The sequence below is a fragment of the Hoplias malabaricus genome, chromosome 10 (assembly GCF_029633855.1).
Source record: "Hoplias malabaricus isolate fHopMal1 chromosome 10, fHopMal1.hap1, whole genome shotgun sequence".
Classification (NCBI taxonomy): domain Eukaryota; kingdom Metazoa; phylum Chordata; class Actinopteri; order Characiformes; family Erythrinidae; genus Hoplias; species Hoplias malabaricus.
In genome coordinates, this window is record NC_089809.1 from 21,239,718 (window position 1) to 21,258,610 (window position 18,893).

Consider the following 18,893-nt stretch of genomic DNA (forward strand, 5'->3'; position numbering starts at 1 on the left):
TATAGCTTGCCCAGTTTCTTGCCCAGCACAGGTGAATGTTAAAATGTGGTTATGGCTGCTTAGTTTTGATGGTGTTAAATGGATCTAGTGTGTTTAGTGTTTAGTCAGTCGACATGGGAAGGCGTGAGGTGGTTGCTTGGTGTGGTTTGTAAGAGCGCTGTTAAGGGTTTTGTGAAATCATCCATTCTGAGTATACTGTGTGGTTATGGTGAATGCTATTTGGCCTCTCACTGCAGTGTTGGTGGAGTCTTGGTGGAGGCAGTGTTAAGGGTGGGTGCCAGTTGGGAGCAGGGGTGAAGAGTGGGTGGGAAGGTGGTTAAACAGCTGGCAAAGGCACATGTAAAGGCACTGACGGTGACTGGCAGTTCCAAGAAGCGTGGGAATGGAAAAAGCTTGGGAGGCAATGGGTGGCTTTCCTTGGCTAACAGTGAAGAACTTTAAGCAGTCAGACTTGGAGGCTTTGCAAATTATCAAATCGATTGAGGTTTATTTCGGTAAATAGCAACCATGATGTGTCTGCAAAACAAAGAAGGAGTGCAGGGGTGTATGACACAGGGTCAATTTAAACTTTGATTTGGTGTTGTTGATTCATGTACTGTCCAAAGCAGCGGTCATACTCTTTAAAGCCTGGGACGAACATCACTGTGGTCCTTTATGAGCAGAACAGTCACTTTTGGGTGTCATTTTAAAAAAGGCATCTGCCAGACTCTGTTTTTCATCTGGCTTGAAGTAGTGAGAGTGGGAGTGATAGACTGTGGAGGAGAGGAAAAAAGAAGGGAAGGGAGGAGTGGAGGATGGATGGATGAGGCCGTGCTCTGATGCAGGCCAGCTGGCCAAGGCTCTTGGCCGGAGGAGTGAATACACGGCCTGTAGCAGACACCCATCTTCACTCACTGCCTCTGACTGACAGCAGCTGTAGAGAGAGGAAGAGAGAGAGAGAAGTTGAGGGGACAGTAAGCTGTTTTTGAATGATATATGTGAATGGATTTTCTATATATTCAAACCTTTCACAAAGCCTTACATCTTAAATTTAAAAGCTACTCAAAAAAGGGTGAATACATATTTTTCCGCACCTTAGAAGTTGGTTACATTTCCTGTGCTTCTCAAACACTTCCACTCTGTAGTGGTCAGTCATTTGTTCTGAGAACAGCAGCAGTTTTGATTGATTAAATTTTTTTCCATTCTTTTTTTTTTTGTCTGCTCCTTCTCTCAGTGATGACTTCTTAACAGCTCCACATAATGTTGTCTGAGGTACATTAGCCAAGATTTAACATACACAATCTCTATCTGCTAAGTTGGTGAACTACAATAACACTGTAATGTTTTCCACACCCCACTCTTTGGAGCCATTTCCCATGAACACAATTCATGGGACATGAGACTGTGGTTGCCAACGCTATTCTATTAACATTTGCTACCACAAAGTTATCTGGGGGTAGAACGGGTGAGTGTTCTCCTGGTGTCTGTGTGGGTTTCTGGAGATGGTGGACTGGCTGTATAAAATTGTCTGCAGGTGTGGATGTATGAGTGTGTGATGCCCTTTGAAGGACTGGCGCCATGTTTAGGGTGTGTTCCTGCCTTGCACCAGTGATTCCAAATAGATCATGACCCATTGGGAATCTGATCAGAATGAAGCAGTTACAGATAATGAATAAATGATTTAAGGGTTTATATAGATGAAGGTTTTATATAATGAAGGGTTTATATAGTATATGGTGTTTACATACCTGTCCAAGAGGAATGTTGCAATTCAACTTTCAGTTTCCCCCCTGTCAGATGAAATAATTCCCACCAGCTTGCAAAAACACTTCTAGTGTTCAGTCTTGTTTTACCACCCTTCTCATTACACTTTTTGGCAGCAGAGTGTGTTTTTTTATTTTTTACCCACAGTGTAAGTGTCTTTTGGTTCAGGGCTCTTGTTTTCTAAGCTGAATACACAGAGATGGGACTGAGTAATGAGCGTTGTGGTGGGTGGGTCTGTTGAAACTTTTTCCAAACAGGTTTTCTCAGGCACTTGTGCTGATACATTTGCTACAATATCCGAGCCCATACAATGAAGAAAAATATATTAGAAATTTCTATTTTTTTTAGTGGATGTCATATGATGGTATCAGGCTTTGTGGGCTACCAGGGCTTGTCAGGAGTATTGTTATCTTTGTAGTTTTTAATCATTTTTAACATTTTTGGGAATTACTCTTATGTTTTTCCTCTACATTATGCAAATTTCTACCTAATGTCCAGATTAATAACTTCTGAAATGTTATATTAAGGCTGCATTAAAAATCAGACAAATGAAGGCTGGACCTTTCCACAAGATTGTGTATTGACTGTCTTGATCTCTCTCACCTGCATGTATTTCTTCATGAATTCAAATACAAATTATAAAACATGCAGCATATGATCATACATGTAATGTATTAGTACAATAGCACTTAGAAATTCAGTTTATGAAAGAATGTGTTTAGTTTTTTCTGCTGTTATGATGAATATAGGAGGTTCATATTACTCCGTTTATTCAGTGAGTCTCTGATGTGTTATTCTATTGAAACAGCTCTACCTGTGCAGCCTAAATGGAAATACTGTATGTGCTGTAGACTCAACATAGCCTAAAAATACTGTTACTTTCCGGTGCAGGACTTTAGTCTAAGCAAATTGGCACATAGATGCCCTTTTTTTTTTGTTTTGTTTTGCCTCCGTTTGCTGTCAAGCAGATCACACTAGCGACCATGTTTTGGCAGCGCACCACTGTGTTTGTGGGTGTGTTAATAGTCCTGAGTTGTCTTATAGAGCTGCCCAGAAAAACAGCTCAGGGAGAGAGAGCACAAGGCAGGTAAACACACACTGAACACAGACACTTTGACTGAGCGTCTCAAGGGCCAAGCACTCTCTTAAGTAGACCACACGGCTAAAGCAACAAAAAAGAGACAGAGGGGAAGTGGTGAAGCACCCACAGGGGCCCATCAGTGCCTGAGCATGCACCGAACAGGGCCTTGCTGGAATGGCCTCCCGAGAGAGTGATGACAGATAGTGGAAGAGTGTGTTTATGCGCATGCAAGTAGCAGTGTAAATAGCACAGAAGAGCATGTGTATTAGCGTGGTTCTGAGTGTAAATATTAGTGAGCGACTTAACTGAAGAATTACTGCCATATTTGTATCCTCCGTTTTATGTGCATTTCAAAAAAAGACAAGTTCCTTTTACTCGCATATAAATGAGTCATGGTTGCACCCTCTGGCAGCTGTAAAGGTTGTTTTGATCATGGTCCATTTAAAAAAAAGTTTATGTGTAGCAGCTCAGGTGCTGCCTCCTAGCTTTCCCATAAAATTTGTTTTGATAATAAAGGAATTATTATTCCTGGTGTATTTCAATGAGACAGAGAGGCAGATGTGCACAAAGCCAATTAAGACTTTTCTGGGCTAAATAGTTTGCTACTATTCTAACTAATAAAAAGAGAAAAATCAATTCAATAATATTTTTTTATTTTTTTCCCTGCATTTTCCCTGCATTCCAAAAAAGTGCACAACATTGTTCAGAAAAATATTTTTCTTGTTTAAGGTGAGACCAAGGCTTCTGCCTAGTGTCTTGTTTAGGAAGATGGATAGTGTAGTGGATAATTCACACAGTGTTCTGTTGATTGTGAAAGCAGGAATCAAGAAACTCACTTAAAATTTCAAAAGGGATTTGAACATGGCGTGAAACTACTTTCACTTACAATTAATGGGTAAATTGTGTAATGTGAGGCACAACTTGGTCACATATCTTATGAATGTGTGTTTTTACATTTTTATTTTTATTTTATTTTTTTACTGTTAAATATTTAAAATATAAGGTATTACATTTTTATCACTTTATAAATTGTCTTTGAAGTCTTGGCTTCAAATGAATAAAATAATCAAATTAAATAAAGCACCAAATGAAAATAATAATAAATAAATAAATAAATAAATTCAGATTGAGCTCTTGACCTTAGCATAATCTAGACATAACTGAGCTGTGTTCATGGGAATGACTAATATGTATTTCAAAGTACTCTATACTTTAACATGTACACCTCTGATCCTAATGTTAATCTCTTTTCTGTTATTCTTCTCTGAAGAGACTGAAAGCTGCACTGGCTCACCATCCAGGCCCCATCGCCAATGGCAACATGAACACCATGGGTCACATGATGGAGATGATGTCATCACGGCAAGAGCAGAGCAGCCACCATCACCTGCACTCGCACCCTCACCAGCATATGCAGGCTCAGCCCCACGGCTACCCACACCACGCACACCACCACAGCCACCAACAGAGCGCTCATCATCACCCACAGAGCCATGGGCACCACAACTCTCACCCAGCTCATCTCCACCCTGCACACGGGCATCAGACGTCCCCTCACCCACCCATGCACTCTGGTGCCTCCCAGGTAAACAGCCAATGAAGAACATGAGAAACATCTGTGTTGATAAAGATGGATAGGAACATGACCCACTAGGTTAGGACAGGCAACTGCTATCTCGGTAATGACATTACCATGTAAATATGTTTTATATGAGCCATTCATATAAAACAATTCATATTATACATTTGTTTTTGGTTAGATTTCATTAGAAACATTGCCTTCGCTATCAATTTGTTTGATATGCCTCCCCCAGTTCAAGTAGGAGCCAGGTCTGCATCAATAGAGTCCCTTTTATACATGCAAATTAACCCCACAGTTTTCTGGAGTTTTCCAGGGGTGAACGCAAACATTTGTTTAGCATTTGTCCCAGACTTTATGCAGACTTTATCCTCCTAGACCCTTAATAAAGATTTAGTAAAGGGTAATGTTTTAGTGAGAATGTGTAAATGGAAAGTATAGTTCCAGTGAATCACTCTTGCACAGGTGCCACTTCTGCCTTAAGCACATAAAACATTTCCTGCTATGAGAACCCATCTAACACAAAAGGTCTCCCATTGTGTGAAAGAACAACTTTGCAAAATCTCCGGACTTGATAATGAAGAGTTCACTATTATGAGAGAATTATGTCTATAGTCAGTAGTTTATATTTAATTAGGTTGCAAACTGAGTTGTGTTGAAAATCAAGAAGGTTCATTTGTGTTGGTTTACAGTGTGTATTACAATGGATTTTAGTCACAAAGTTATATTTCATAATATAATGTGGAGCTATATGGAACTTATAGTGTAGTACTGTAAGGTATTGCTGTTTGTATAGTTTTATTAGAAAATTTAAATGGAAAACAGAAGCATTCATTTATTTAAAAATAAAAGTGTGGAAATGTAGTGATATACAAGTGACGCCACATACCTTACTGTCAATTCCAACCATGGTATACAATATTTTTGTTATTTCTTTCCGGAAAAAAGGAAACATTTCAGGTCTCATGTTCTGCACTGATCTCTTTGCAGAAGGTTCTGGCTGAATTTGTATCTTTGTGATTCAGAAATTCTGCCTCTACTCTATTATTAAACCAAACAAGTGGCCCTGTATCCACACCACCCATCAAAGCTGTTGCATTTTCCGTCACTCTAACACAACCTGCAATGATGTGAAGCCCGTGAGTAAAAGCCACTGCCAGATCCACGTCAAAGAGGCTTTTTTGTGGCCGTGCAGTGCCTGGTTCGCCGGATGTCTGAGGGTGTTAGTGTGAGCAGAGCTTGGCCATGGAAAACCGCGGTGTGACACCTCTTTACGAGGGCGGGGCAGCCTGTAAATCAGACTGTTTCTCATGTGCACACGTCCATCACAGGGCCAAGGGGCACATGGACAGAGCAGATGTTGTTTTAAAGGAGCCTCTCAGACAGGCCACTGCAGCTGAGTGTGGGGGGGATGTCTACAGAAGTCAAGTGCTGGGGGGATTTCTTATACTCCATGGGCTGAGTGCCTGCATGTTTGCTACAGAGGGATAAAATTCTGGTGATGGAGGCCTGGTTTATCACACTGAAATTGTTTTATTGGTATGCCAAACAAGAGCATTCTGTCATCCTCTCTAGTGCCATTCAGTGTGCACATTTGCATCCAAATTATTTTAATAATGTAAAGATTGTTTGGGATTGTATAAAATGGTTTGAACAGTCTAGTCCTATGGTACGTCTTCTCAATTAATAATCACAAAGCTGCAAATATTATTATTATTCTCTTTGTCTACTACTTCCTATTCTTCTTGTTCTTCCAAATGTATTCTTATTATTATATGTTAGAGAATAGTATGTCTTTTATTTATATTATTTTATATTATATTATGTTTATATATTATTTATATTATTTCTTATGTAATATACACATGATAAATAACCAAATAATAAATATTAATATGTTTTTGGATTACATTGTAATTTATTGTTAGATTGTAATATATTTGTAGTAGTGATAACACCTGGAGATTTTTTGGTTGTTTCATTTTTTCCCTACATTTTCCCTGCATTACACATTTGGTTAAAATATATTTTTGTAGCTTGATAATAATGCTTTGTAAGCATACTAATCAAATCTAACAATGCCTCATAAGACTCTTATTAATTATTTTTAACTTATAAACAAAAGTCACTATATATTATAATGCATTTTAAATGGCTAATGATTTGTGCATAATTATAAAATGCCTATAAATATGTATTACAGGTTCTTTATGATTATGCACATGTAATTATCCATTTAAAAGGAATTATAATGAACAGTGACACTTGTGTTACTATATGTTCCTAATTTTTAAAATAGTCAATTATATAACCTTATAAATACAGGCTTCATAGGAAGTATTACCATTTACCATTACCATTACCATTTCTTGTTTTGGGGTTACATGTTTTATATGTTGTTTTGTTGTTGTTTCTTCAGTAAACACTTATTTTCTATTTGTGATTTATTGTTTTCATTTTACAGTTATCCCCAGCTGCACAGCAGATGCAGCCAACGCAGACACTGCAATCTCCAGCACAGAGTGGGGGTAGACGCAGACGGGTGGTGGACGAGGATCCCGATGAGCGACGAAGGAAATTCCTGGAGAGGAACCGAGCAGCAGCTACACGCTGCAGACAGAAGAGGAAAGTATGGGTGATGTCTTTGGAGAAGAAAGCGGAGGAGCTCACACAGACCAACATGCAGCTACAGGTACCTGCTGTAATCCACTTCTTTTACAGCAGCAGGTTCCAGTGCCTGACCTACAGTGTCCCTGACCTGCACATTCAAGTGTTTTTGTGGTTTTCATGACCAAAATACAAGTAGTAATTCTGCCTTTTAATCCGAACTTCTCCTAAAATTGTAAGATTTCTCATCATTACTGGTTTTTCTTTCTCACTATTTCTGTTTATTTTGAGATGTAAAATCTCTATCAAGGATTTAACAAAGTAGATATTTTTTGTTTTTTTAAACTCAAAATCAGAAATGAGTCCTAAGCTATCTAACTTATGTTGTTCAACAATCGCGAGGCATCAAGGCACAATCGCAAGGCACCTTTTTTAAAGGTATAAACAATACAGCGCCCACAGAAACCATATCCACATGTTGCCCTATTTCACCATGACTTAAAAAGGACATGCAGGTTGTTTAATGTAGTGTCGACAACATGTCAGGTAAGATAGGCTTAATTAGCCAATTTGTTGGCACAGGTGTGTTAGAGCAGGGTAAATATACAGAGGAGGGTTATTCATAATGGCTAACACACTCTTCTCTTGACCTTCAGCTGGAAAGACTTCGAGTGCAGTGCTTCACTGAGATCACAATTCTTGCACCAGTAGATCCCAATAAGCCCTTGTATTCTACAGGGTATAGGTTGGGGGAAGTTACATATGCCCATGAATATACTGAAGATGACAGCTGCAACTACCATAGACAAAGAGCAGATGATTCTCAAACAGGGCTGTGTCAGAGGGGGAAAGCACAAAGGCTAACTACAGTGGCTAGTAGATGCAGAAAATGGAGAGTTTGTAGAGCTGTAAAACCAAACACCATGGAGCCCATGTCATGTTTTTTTTATTTTATGCACAATACTAACATTTGATACAAATAAGTACTAAAACACCATATGGGCAAATGTTTGTTTGCAATTTCTCATCTAACATTATCTGCAGTAACAACCTCCCTCTATTACTCTGGAAAGTCTTTGGCTAGATGTTTCAACATTGTGAGGATTTGATGGCATTCAGTCTCAACATAAAATATCTTTCTCTAAATCCCTTTCTGTTCTTGAACACACATACTGACATAATATTTAGACCTGATCATGAATAGAATTATGTTGAGACTTCCCCTTGTTGTAATTAACTACAAGTGTGACATAATTAAACAAAATGTAGGAATCCAGTAGAGAATATTCCAGGGGAGAGGAATAGAATGGATAATGAGGCCATGATTAAAAAATCCTGTGCACACAGTTATCACTAATCCACAGATTAAAATGATGTGTTGAAGTATTTTGAAATTGAGATCACTCAGACACTGATTTACTCTACTCTTCCACCTCCCTCGCTGGTTTCGCAGCAACATCCATATCCTTATTATTCTCCCTTATCTGAAGTTTCCACAGAAAATTTGAAGGAAAAAAAAACATTTTTAAGTTTTTGTTTTCCTTCATTGCTGCATAGCTGAGTGGGGTGTGTCAATCATACGTTCCAAACACTCTGGCACTCCCATAGAAGTCCATTGTTCAGGCTTGCTTTGGTTTCAAGAAAGCATTCGGTGTACACTGGGACACCAAGAGCTGTCAAACACAGGATTTCTCTTAGCCAGGCATCCCGGAAGTGTTTCACTCTCTTCATAATCCAACCACTAAAGATGTTTTTGAGCGTCATATATATATTCAGATGCTTTGTCTGATAAGATGCTGGTGGTGGCCGCAGCCGTAATTGCAGCCAGGGATCTCTGTGCTTATTATGAGGTTTTGTAATGAGACTCTCAACAAAACACAGTCTGGCCTTTTATGAAGTTTGTCTGCTGTGACGTTCACTAACCAACCACTAAAATTCAGTTTTTAGACTTTGTTTATGATGTTTCCTGTGGGAAACTTTTGAAGCTATCAGGGAGCCATAATGAATGTATTCTTGTATTCATTCATTTAGTTATATATTAATTTTATTTTTCCTTGGCATGGGGACATTCCTTAGTATTTGTGTTGAATATACACAAACCTGATGCAAAAGTATTTCTTTTTATAAAACAGTTGTAACATGCTAACCCTGTGCAGTGTCACATTAATAGGACTTTATAAAGCTGTAAATATAAACAAAAATAAATATTTGTAAAAAGTTTTAAATGTATCCAGAATAGCTGGACACAAAAAAATGAGGTGAGTGAATGTAAACTCATGGTGAAAGCTGGGTTGCATTGGAAATAAAGTGATAAATATATAAAATTCAAGTTGAGATTCTCAAGGCAGGATACTTACAAATTACTTTAAATTAATAAAAAAAAACATTACATATATATATGATTTGATTCACTTGATCATATACTGAATAGAACATATGAAAATGCTTTTCTCTGAGTAGTATGTAATACTTAAAATTCATACAGTATAAGTGTCTTTGATAATAAATTTTTTAATGTGTATCAGTTTTCAAGTACATAGCCCCATCAATTTTCAAAGTGTTCTGAAACACACCAGAAAACCATGTCCTTACGATTAATATCCTTGAATGCTCTTTCTGAGAAACGCGAGAGGTATCTAAATCATCTTATTATTTTTATGTTCTGGGCAGAATGAGGTTACGATGCTGAAGAATGAAGTAACCCAGCTAAAGCAGCTCCTGTTGACCCACAAAGACTGTCCAATCACGGCTATGCAGAAAGAGTCGCAAGGTTACCTCAGTGAGTCAAGCAAAACACACACACAGCCACAGGGGACAGCATATAATGGATATTGTCCCATCTATTTTGGGGACAAAAACGCACATATGCAGGGACGCACCCAGTGATATGGATACTTGTGACATTTCCACATGTATGCATCACAACCCCTCCCTGCTTTGAGCTGAGATGGAAAAGTATGTTCATTTTCTCAGTCAATGAAAGAGCACATGACGTCTACAGAAACATTAAGTCTACAGAAACATTGAACTATAGATATTTTTAAGGCATAGGTACACTCAGTCTGTTTGGCTTAGATACGACAGCATGGCATTTGCATCAAAATCCCGTGGGCATCTTACGCTTGCATAGACCAGCCCTCATAACTTGGATTTCTGAAAGAACATGAGGGTAATGGTCCCTTCAATATTAAGGAGCCACTGAAAAATTACTCACTCCCCCTAAAAACAAGCTATTTTTATCTGTAATATATTTTGATTGATTTAGGCAGGCTGATGAACTCTAAGAATCAAGAACAGAGTCACTGACCCTCAAAACTCTGCAGGTCAACAAAATCCAGTGACAGCTGGTATAACACAGGCAAGTTTCTATGATAAATTTTGTTTAAATTTGAATAATTGCTAATTTATTCCAGCTTGCTGGCACAATAGATTATCTTGGTTATTGGTAGGTCTAATTTATTATAGAACTTGCCATATTTGCCATATTTTTGGACATGATTGCAATTTGCTAACATCTTAGTGACAGACTGTGATTAGTAATTCAAGGTTTCAGGAGTGACAATACAGTTCTATTGATTGTGTAATATTAGAAGCAATTAAAGCAGTATTAAACAGAGTAAAATAAATTAATTAAATAAATTAAATATGTAATAGTTCTTACACTGAATATTTAACTAAAGAATTCTCATCAAATTCATTCTTTGCAAGCACAGAAATATATGGTTATATTTATTGGATATTTTCAGCACACACACACACACACACACACACACACACAAACACACACACACATACACACACACACACACACACACACACACACACACACACACACACATACACACACACACCTGCACACACTCCTAAATAAATATCTTTATCTTTCCTGCTGCTCCTCAGGTCCAGAGAGCAGTCCAGCAGGAAGTCCCACTCCTGTGACCCAGCAGCAGGTCATCCAGCACAACACCATCACCACGTCCAGCACAGCGCCCAATCACCATACAGACATCAACCCCATCCACTAGAGACTGGCCACGAAGTGGACTCTCTAACAGCTGTACCATGAGCTCCAAGAACGGACGCACAGCTCTGTGCCTCTTCGGCAACCCTTGCTTCCATGTATTTAGTACATGTAAAATCTCACGTCTTGTTTATGTCATTTTTTTGTTGTTCCTTTGTTTTGTGTTTTTGTTCTTTGTTTTCAATCTTTTGGAACTAGCTTAAAAAGAAAGCCTTCCAAATACATCCAGTGCTGATTTGACTAGCACGACATGTTTCACGCATTAAGTACAGAGTGGAGGACTTGCCATGGTTTCACAGACGAAAGTGGACCTCAGAGGCCCCAACATTTCTGTACGTTTTACTGACTTACTGACTGGCCCATCGTCATGTACTACTGCCTTGTCACTTATGCAACACAGTCCGATTGTAGCCATGATGTGTGCTTTCTATTTGCTCTGAACTGTAATGCCAAAACACATCTGATTTTCTCTTTCTTTTCTACTAAGGATTAATAGTAATTATTCTTCTATCTCCTTTTTGAACTCTTTTTTCTATCTCCCTACTGATCTCCAAAGTGACGAGCTAAGAAAGTTCCCTAATTAATAAGCCATTATGCATTGATAATAATGCTCCTCTGAAGCAATATACATCTCTCTGACGTATGCTCGATATTGTGCCTGTCTTTACATTTCTCAGCGTGAATTCATCATCTCACTGCAGTGCTTTGTCTCATACTTGGCTGTCGTTGGGCTCGGTTGCTTTTAGCTTTCATAATAATGTGTAAGAGCAGCAAGCCTTCATCATATGAAAGGGTATTCTTAATTGATAGGGCTTCTTTGTTTATGAACCCGGTGTGATGTGTCCACATGTAGTAGTGAATGAGTTTGAGCATTTGCCTTGTTGATCATGCATCAGATTTCTGGTCATGCTCAGAGTAGATGAATCTCATTTGTAGCCAGGAGACATCTCTGCTTTCTAAAACCTCTAGATCAGTGTTATTCAATCTGGAGGTCCTGGACAGCCTCCAGCATTGCCATTGAACGGTTTCCCTTACTTCCAGCGTGCCTGATACAACCTGTGAAATAATTAACAAGCCTTTTACTGAGTTAAACAGGCTGTAGTACTCCAGGACAAGTATTGAGAACGTTTTTATCAACATTATCAAAGTTTGAAAGCTGCCCTTGCCATCCAAGGCTGTGAAATTATGGGGCATTTTGTAAATAGTGGTCAAAAAACATGTTCAAAACCGTTACAGAAGAGTCATGCAAGGACTCATTAGGATAGCATGATGTGTGCGTACTCAGATAGGAGACCAAGCCCAGTTTTTGCTTGATGAGCAGTGGTGATCCTAACTCCTGTTCTATATCAGCTGGTCTGTTCTATACCAGTATAGGTCTACCGAACTATTTCAAAAGCTCTTCCCCTGTATTTAAACATATGTTTGGAAATATGGTTTACATATGGCCAAATACAAAGACCAACTGAATAGTAAGAAACTAATCAGTATTCAGTCCAATAACATCTACTGGATCCCTCCTTAGCCTTTTGGCTAAGAGCAAGTGTAGCATCTGTTTTTTCATCAGATTAATTTCTGATATGTCCTCTTTGTGTGGAGTACATATTTGGGGGCAATTGTGGCTTTACGTTTACAGAAGCTTGCTTGAGACTAGAGAGTCACTGGTTGAATTCACAGGACATCATCTTCTTCATCATCTTCAACCTCATATTCATCATTCTGTTGATTTAATATCTCTAAAGGCTTTCCAAAAACCAGTTATAGATTTAAAACTCTGAGCACGGCCAGAAAAGTCTGTCTGTGAGCTGGCCATTCCTGTCCCTGCACCACCATCCTTTCTGGAACATAAAAGCAAACGACTTTCAGTCTCTAGTTCAGTGTTTAGCTTTGCTGTATGTTTCAGAGAATCCTGCTGGACTTCATTCACTATATTTGAGCCTGAGCGACCTGACAAAGCTGGGGTGCAGGAACATGTCTGAGCAGCTCTGCCTTATACGGACCAAGTAAAACCTCAGTAGAAGTCTAAGGAGTCTGTGGGAGTCTATTGCTTCTCTAGAGGTCTATGGGAGGTTCTGGAGATGTGCTGCTTGCACTGGAAATCTTCATATAAATTGCAGCCCATTCTTACTATGAGGACATTCCAATATCAAACCTTTGTTTGCCCTTTATGTATTTGTCTTGGGATGTTTGTGCAAAGGACCTCTATACCTCAGGACTGCATAGTCAAAAACCCGAAGCTGGCCATTGTGGCTTTAAGTGGCCGAGTAGGGCTTAAAGCCCTGATGAGGTTGCATCAATTAGCGGGCTCCCTTTAATCTGACTTATATTCTTGTGGTTCTGTTCAGTCTTCTGCCTCTAATGGAATGTAGCATTTGATTATCTATTTCTATATAGGTACCTATCTAAACTATGCTTTCCAAAACTCACAACGTGCCTGATCTATTCTGTGTCTTACTCTAATATACAGAAGAATGTCAGTCATTATTAACACATTAATGCATTTTTCTCTTTATTGTTTTTTTTTAATCAGGTAGTAATGATGAAGCTTTGACATTTTTAGGTTCTTTGTAAACGTCTAGACATCTAATTGCTTGTTGCATTGAAGTTCAGGGACTCATTTTGGTGTTGATGGACATTGGCTTACAGCCCTAGACCATGGAGGCATGTGTTGAGAGCACCTTGACCTTCTTCAAGTTTTCCCAGGCTTCCTCGGCCAAACATACAGTCTCGTCATGTAAGGAGGAGAAATGCACCAAAATGCAACCGCCCCCCACACCACCCCAACCCTTACCCCCAGGAAAAACAAGGGCCTTTCTTCCAGCAGTTAAGCTCTGAACTTTTTTCCACACATCCCACCGATCACTGAGAACTTCTCGCCCCTCCTAATCGGAACATATTGATTCCCTTCGCCTTTCCACGCAGCACTATGTCCGGAACAGGAGCGTGCTAAACAACCTCCACATTGAGAGGAGAAATCATGTAGCTGTCTATGCACTTTTGACCTCTGTGAGTCCAGCAGAGGATGGAATAGCCATATTGAAGACTCAGCGATGATTCTGTTCCCACACCAGCGAGAGAAAGCCGCTGTCCTCCTCAGGAGACAATGGCACCACAGCCTTTTGTAACCCTCTCCCCTCTTCAGAATAACAGGAATGACCCTTAGTGAGACATCTTACTGGAATAAAAGGGAACATCTAGCTTCACTCCCAGCCTTCAGCCTTGTATATTGGGATAGACTGGTTCAGGCAGATGCTTATAGCTTTAAAATCTTTCAGACATCTGTCTTTCTATTTGTAAAACTTTGTAGGCAACTTGTTTTTTCACACTGTGAAGGTAGCTGATGGTAGTGAGGTGTAAATAGGATGGAGTTGTATTGAATGTCATCTTCTATGTTTTATCAGTTGCTGCAGTTTCCCCAGACTAACCATTAAACACTGTAACTTACACCAGCACCTGCTACATGTAGCTTTTGAAAAAAAGAAAAAAAAAAAGTTTTTTTTTTCTTGATTACAGTTTGTTTCAGCTGACTGGGAACCTGCTAACAGAACCTTGGTGTCATCTCAGAGTGTTGTTATTATATATATATATATATATATATATATATATATATATATATATATATTCTGCACTCTATTTCTCTATTTTCTGGACTGCAAGCTGTATTTAGCAACTGTTTCTCCAGGATGTTAGGCACTGCATGTTGCAGACTCAACTGAAGAATCAGTGAGTCTCTATGGAGGACCATGTGGTTGTTGGAAGCAAATAACACTGCTTGGATCTCAAGCTATCCTGGAATAGCAAAGTTAACCAGCCATCAGAGGTCCTGCCATGTCTCACCTTCTGTCTTTACTTCCTAAAATGACACCAGATCTGGTTATAACATCCACTAAGGACTGTGTCACCTCTGACCAGAGAGAGGTAGAGAGCAAACACACAACTGGAATAATCTGTAAAAATGCTCTCAGAAAACATAATGCTGTTTAATAAGGTTTGGTTTGCCAGCGTGGACATTGGTCCTTTTTTAAAATGAACAAATTTGTCTTTTCTATTCGTGTTGTAAGGCAACAGAGGGAAAGTTGTGTGCGCAAGTCTGCTTGTGTGCAAGTGTGCATGTGTGCGCGCGTGTTGTTTTTTGCAAGGTGGTGGACTGAGTACACATTAATAAAAGTATAAATGTATCATTTGCAACATAAAACTATAAATATTGTATAGATTCTCATTAATTTCTGTATTCTTGCTCATGTAATGCAACCACCTTTCTTTTCGAAAGGAGTCAATGTTTGGTACATGTTTGTAAATAACGCAGTAGCACTTGTAGTCTTCCGAAGTTTGTCTGTTCATTTCTGCGCTTAAACTTTCATTGTTTATTACACACCATGAGTTCAAACAAACTTGCATAACTTTGTACATTTTATATATGTTCATTAATGCCTTGAATGTTTGTGTTTGTTCATTTGTTTATGCATATGTACAGATGTGAGATCACAGCAGCTATATTACAGTATGGAAATAAAGCACTTGTTCGGTAACAATGCAAGCTCAATGAGATTCATTTTCTGAAGGAGAGTCTACATGGAGCTACACTGAACACCTGTATTACCATATTACCATTTAATACTACATCATTACTATTGAGTGTTTTCTAAACAGTGTGTAACAGCAATCATCTCCACAGGAACATCCTCTACAAGAACTAACTGTCAATGCATACATTCTAATTAAAAAAAAATTATATATATATATATATATATGAAAAAACAAAAAGTAAGGAAATTTGTGTTTGTTAGATTATTTCTTTGTTGTAACAATTTTCTTGGCAATAAATCTTATACCATTGAAAAGCCTGTTATTTTCCCTTTTAAATGGTGCCACAAATTTGCCAAATCCTCTCTGCCAATGACAAACAGCTTATAATGTGTGATGGTGTGGGGCAGCATCTCCCTCACTGGAAAAACGAGGCTTGTCATTGGAGGCAATCTCCATGCAGAGAGATAAAATTTTGCAACCAATCGCAATCTCATATCTCCACAGTCTGTGACCAAACTCTATCCTCCAAGATGACAAGGCTCGCCCGCACAGATCGGGGTTTATCAGAGACTACCTCCAGAATTTAAGAGTGGAGTGCATGGAATGACCTACAAACTCCAGACCTCAAGCCCATTGAACACTTTTGGGATCAGCTTGGGCAGCTTGTGCCAGAGTGACCAACACAACCACACTGGTCGACTTGAGACAAATCCTGGTTGAAGAATGGGATGGCATCCCACAGCAGTGTGTGACCAGACTGGTGACCAGAGGAGGTGCCAGGCTGTTGTGGCTGTGTATGGTTCTTCCACATGCTGCTGAGTCTCCTGTTTGTTAAATGAATAAATTGTTAAATTGCCAATATGTCTTGTTTCTTCAAACTTCAAACATTCAGTCCATCAAACACCAAACGAGTCAATGGCAGAATAAGCTGTTTGGCAGTGGCAGAGAGGATTTGGCAAATGTTTCATGGATGAAACCCACATACTCAGCTCTACTGCTCATCCCACAAACCCATGTTCCTTACAAATGTGGCACCATTGAAAAGGTAAATTAACAGGCATTCCAACGTTAAAAGATTTATTGCCAAGAATGATTGTTACAACAAGAAGATAATCTATCAAACACAAGTTTCCTTCCTTTTGTACTATGTTTATGCATCATTCATTCATTGTCTGTAACTGCTTATCCATTTCAGGGTCTGGAGCCGACCTGGAATCAAGGCAGAAACACACCCTGGAGTGTGCTCCTATCCTTCACAGGGTGACATACACACACAAACGTTCACTCACTGTTACCCACAGCGGGACTTGAACCCACAACTTCTAGGTACCTGGAGCTGTGTGACTGCAACACTACCTGCTTTATTGTGATTTCAAGAAACAAAACAGGATCTGTGCAGTAAAATTAAATGAAACCTAACTCAATAAAGTATTAAAAGTGTGTTGAGGGACACCCCAGACTTTAGCACATGACTGTCTACTTAAAATTGTATGTTATTCACTGGTCGGCCAAAACATTAAATTACCTTGTTCCTACAGCCATTATCCATTTTAACAACCCCACTGACCATACAGTTGCATGTTACAGATCTGCAATTACAGACTGTAGTCCTTTGTTTTACCCTTCATTACACAAGTACATGTTTTGACCTCTGGTGAACATGTTTTTATTGTACATTTTGTGGATATTTGGATTTGGACATATTTGGACAAATTTGAAGATCCATTATGCAACTTTGTGTTGCCTTAGACTTGTTTACTATCAGAAAGAATAATCCAGCATCACCTGGATTTACTTATCATATGATGGACTGATTGACTACTTAATTATTTTACAAAATAATATATACAAAAAAATCTGTCAAATCTGAAGAAAGAAACCTTGGGTGAACCCAACACTGTTAACGGGGGACCTATCCACCTCTATTCAAACCACTTATTATAAATTTATAACATGGCATTATGGTCCCTTAGCCAAAATAATCAAATCTATGGCATCTGCATTCAACATACTTATGCAGATTATCCAAAATGTGTCAAGTTTCTGTGCAATTTACAGTGTCCAGAAGAGCTAGGGAACCTTATTATAATGCAGCCTATGAGGCTATGGATAACTTGATGCTCTAGATGCTGGTTATAAAAGGAACTCAGCTTTGATTTTTTTTTTTCCTTGTTCCCAGCTGGGTGCCTCAAAAAATGAACAAAAGTTAACGTAGTTCATAATACCTAAACATTTTCTGTACATTCATGAGTTAGTTATGTTTACAACGGATTGTGTTTTTTTTTAAAATAAAAGTGACCAATATATAGTAAGATAACACAACAAAATAGCCTTTAATCGCCTAGTGATTTAAACATTTGCTGTGAATTGTTGCCCCCTTCAGGAAACTGTGGGGAAACGCAAGGACAGACATATTAGCCAAGACATGTCTCGGGTTTAAGGGTTCCTTTTATATTTTCTACAGGTGCTGAGGGGCCAGGAGTCTGTTCCAGTCAGCAGCGTTGTGTTAGACCACATACATTGTACCTGTTTCACACGGGGAGAGCAAAACAGACAAACAGACCCAGGACACCAGAACTGGGTGTAAGATGTACACTGCTGTGACTGGGTGAGTGGTGTGTGTGTGTGTGTGTTGGACGGACTTCCTGCCCAGGGTGTGTTCCTGCATTGTGTCCCGTGAGTCCGGGTAGACGTTAATTAATAAAAATATTTAATTCCTTACATCTGTATTTTTTTTTAGTTTAAGCTACAGGTATCAGAGTCATAACTGCCATAAACGTTTGAATCTGATTGTTTCTATATTTGCATTTTATTTATTTTAAATGTTGTATACTTGTATTATCACATTATTTTCATATTATGTATTTGATAAATATGAAGTATTTAATGGTGCAGTTCATGAGTTTGAGTTTTAACAAACTGTGTGCGTGTGGTGGTGGGGGGGTTGATATGGGCGCTATACCCCTACAGGACAGAGACCGAATGCTAGATTACTGACATCAGGCACTAGATGGTGCCACAAACACGAAGGAGAAAGACAAAAAAAAATAAATAAAAAATAAAAAAAACATTCGTTTTTAGACGTTTACACAACCTTCACAATCTTGCAGTTCTTTAAGTCCGCCCCAAGCCTTTACAGCATTCAAGCTGGTCTTCACACTTCAGAAGCGTCATGAAAGGCTTCACTTCAGAAGAGAACCTCAGGATTTAGGATAAGCACTTGGACAGGGTCTTAGTTTGTGCTCTTTGTGCCTGTTAAGTGCAGTTTCTCAAGCTCACATGTCATTTATGCACTTTTTAGTGAAATGTGCACCAATATCAGCACGTTTAGTACATAC

General features: G+C 38.8%; 1 protein-coding gene and 1 non-coding gene across 2 annotated transcripts in view; both read left to right on the plus strand.

Annotated features, from left to right (window-relative positions):
• The window catches only part of creb5b (cAMP responsive element binding protein 5b), a 75,502-nt gene extending 64,066 nt beyond the window's left edge, over positions 1-11,436 (plus strand). The window contains exons 8-11 of the mRNA XM_066683818.1: positions 4,095-4,409; positions 6,868-7,095; positions 9,681-9,789; positions 10,911-11,436. Coding sequence (XP_066539915.1) covers positions 4,095-4,409; positions 6,868-7,095; positions 9,681-9,789; positions 10,911-11,035 — 777 coding nt within the window. The 3' untranslated portion in view covers positions 11,036-11,436. The remainder of the gene's footprint in view (positions 1-4,094; positions 4,410-6,867; positions 7,096-9,680; positions 9,790-10,910) is intronic.
• Positions 11,437-12,541: 1,105 nt separating this feature from the next.
• LOC136709128 (U2 spliceosomal RNA) lies at positions 12,542-12,727 on the plus strand. Its single transcript, XR_010804441.1, has one exon. It is a non-coding gene; the product is annotated as a U2 spliceosomal RNA (small nuclear RNA).
• The last annotated feature ends 6,166 nt before the right edge of the window (positions 12,728-18,893 follow it).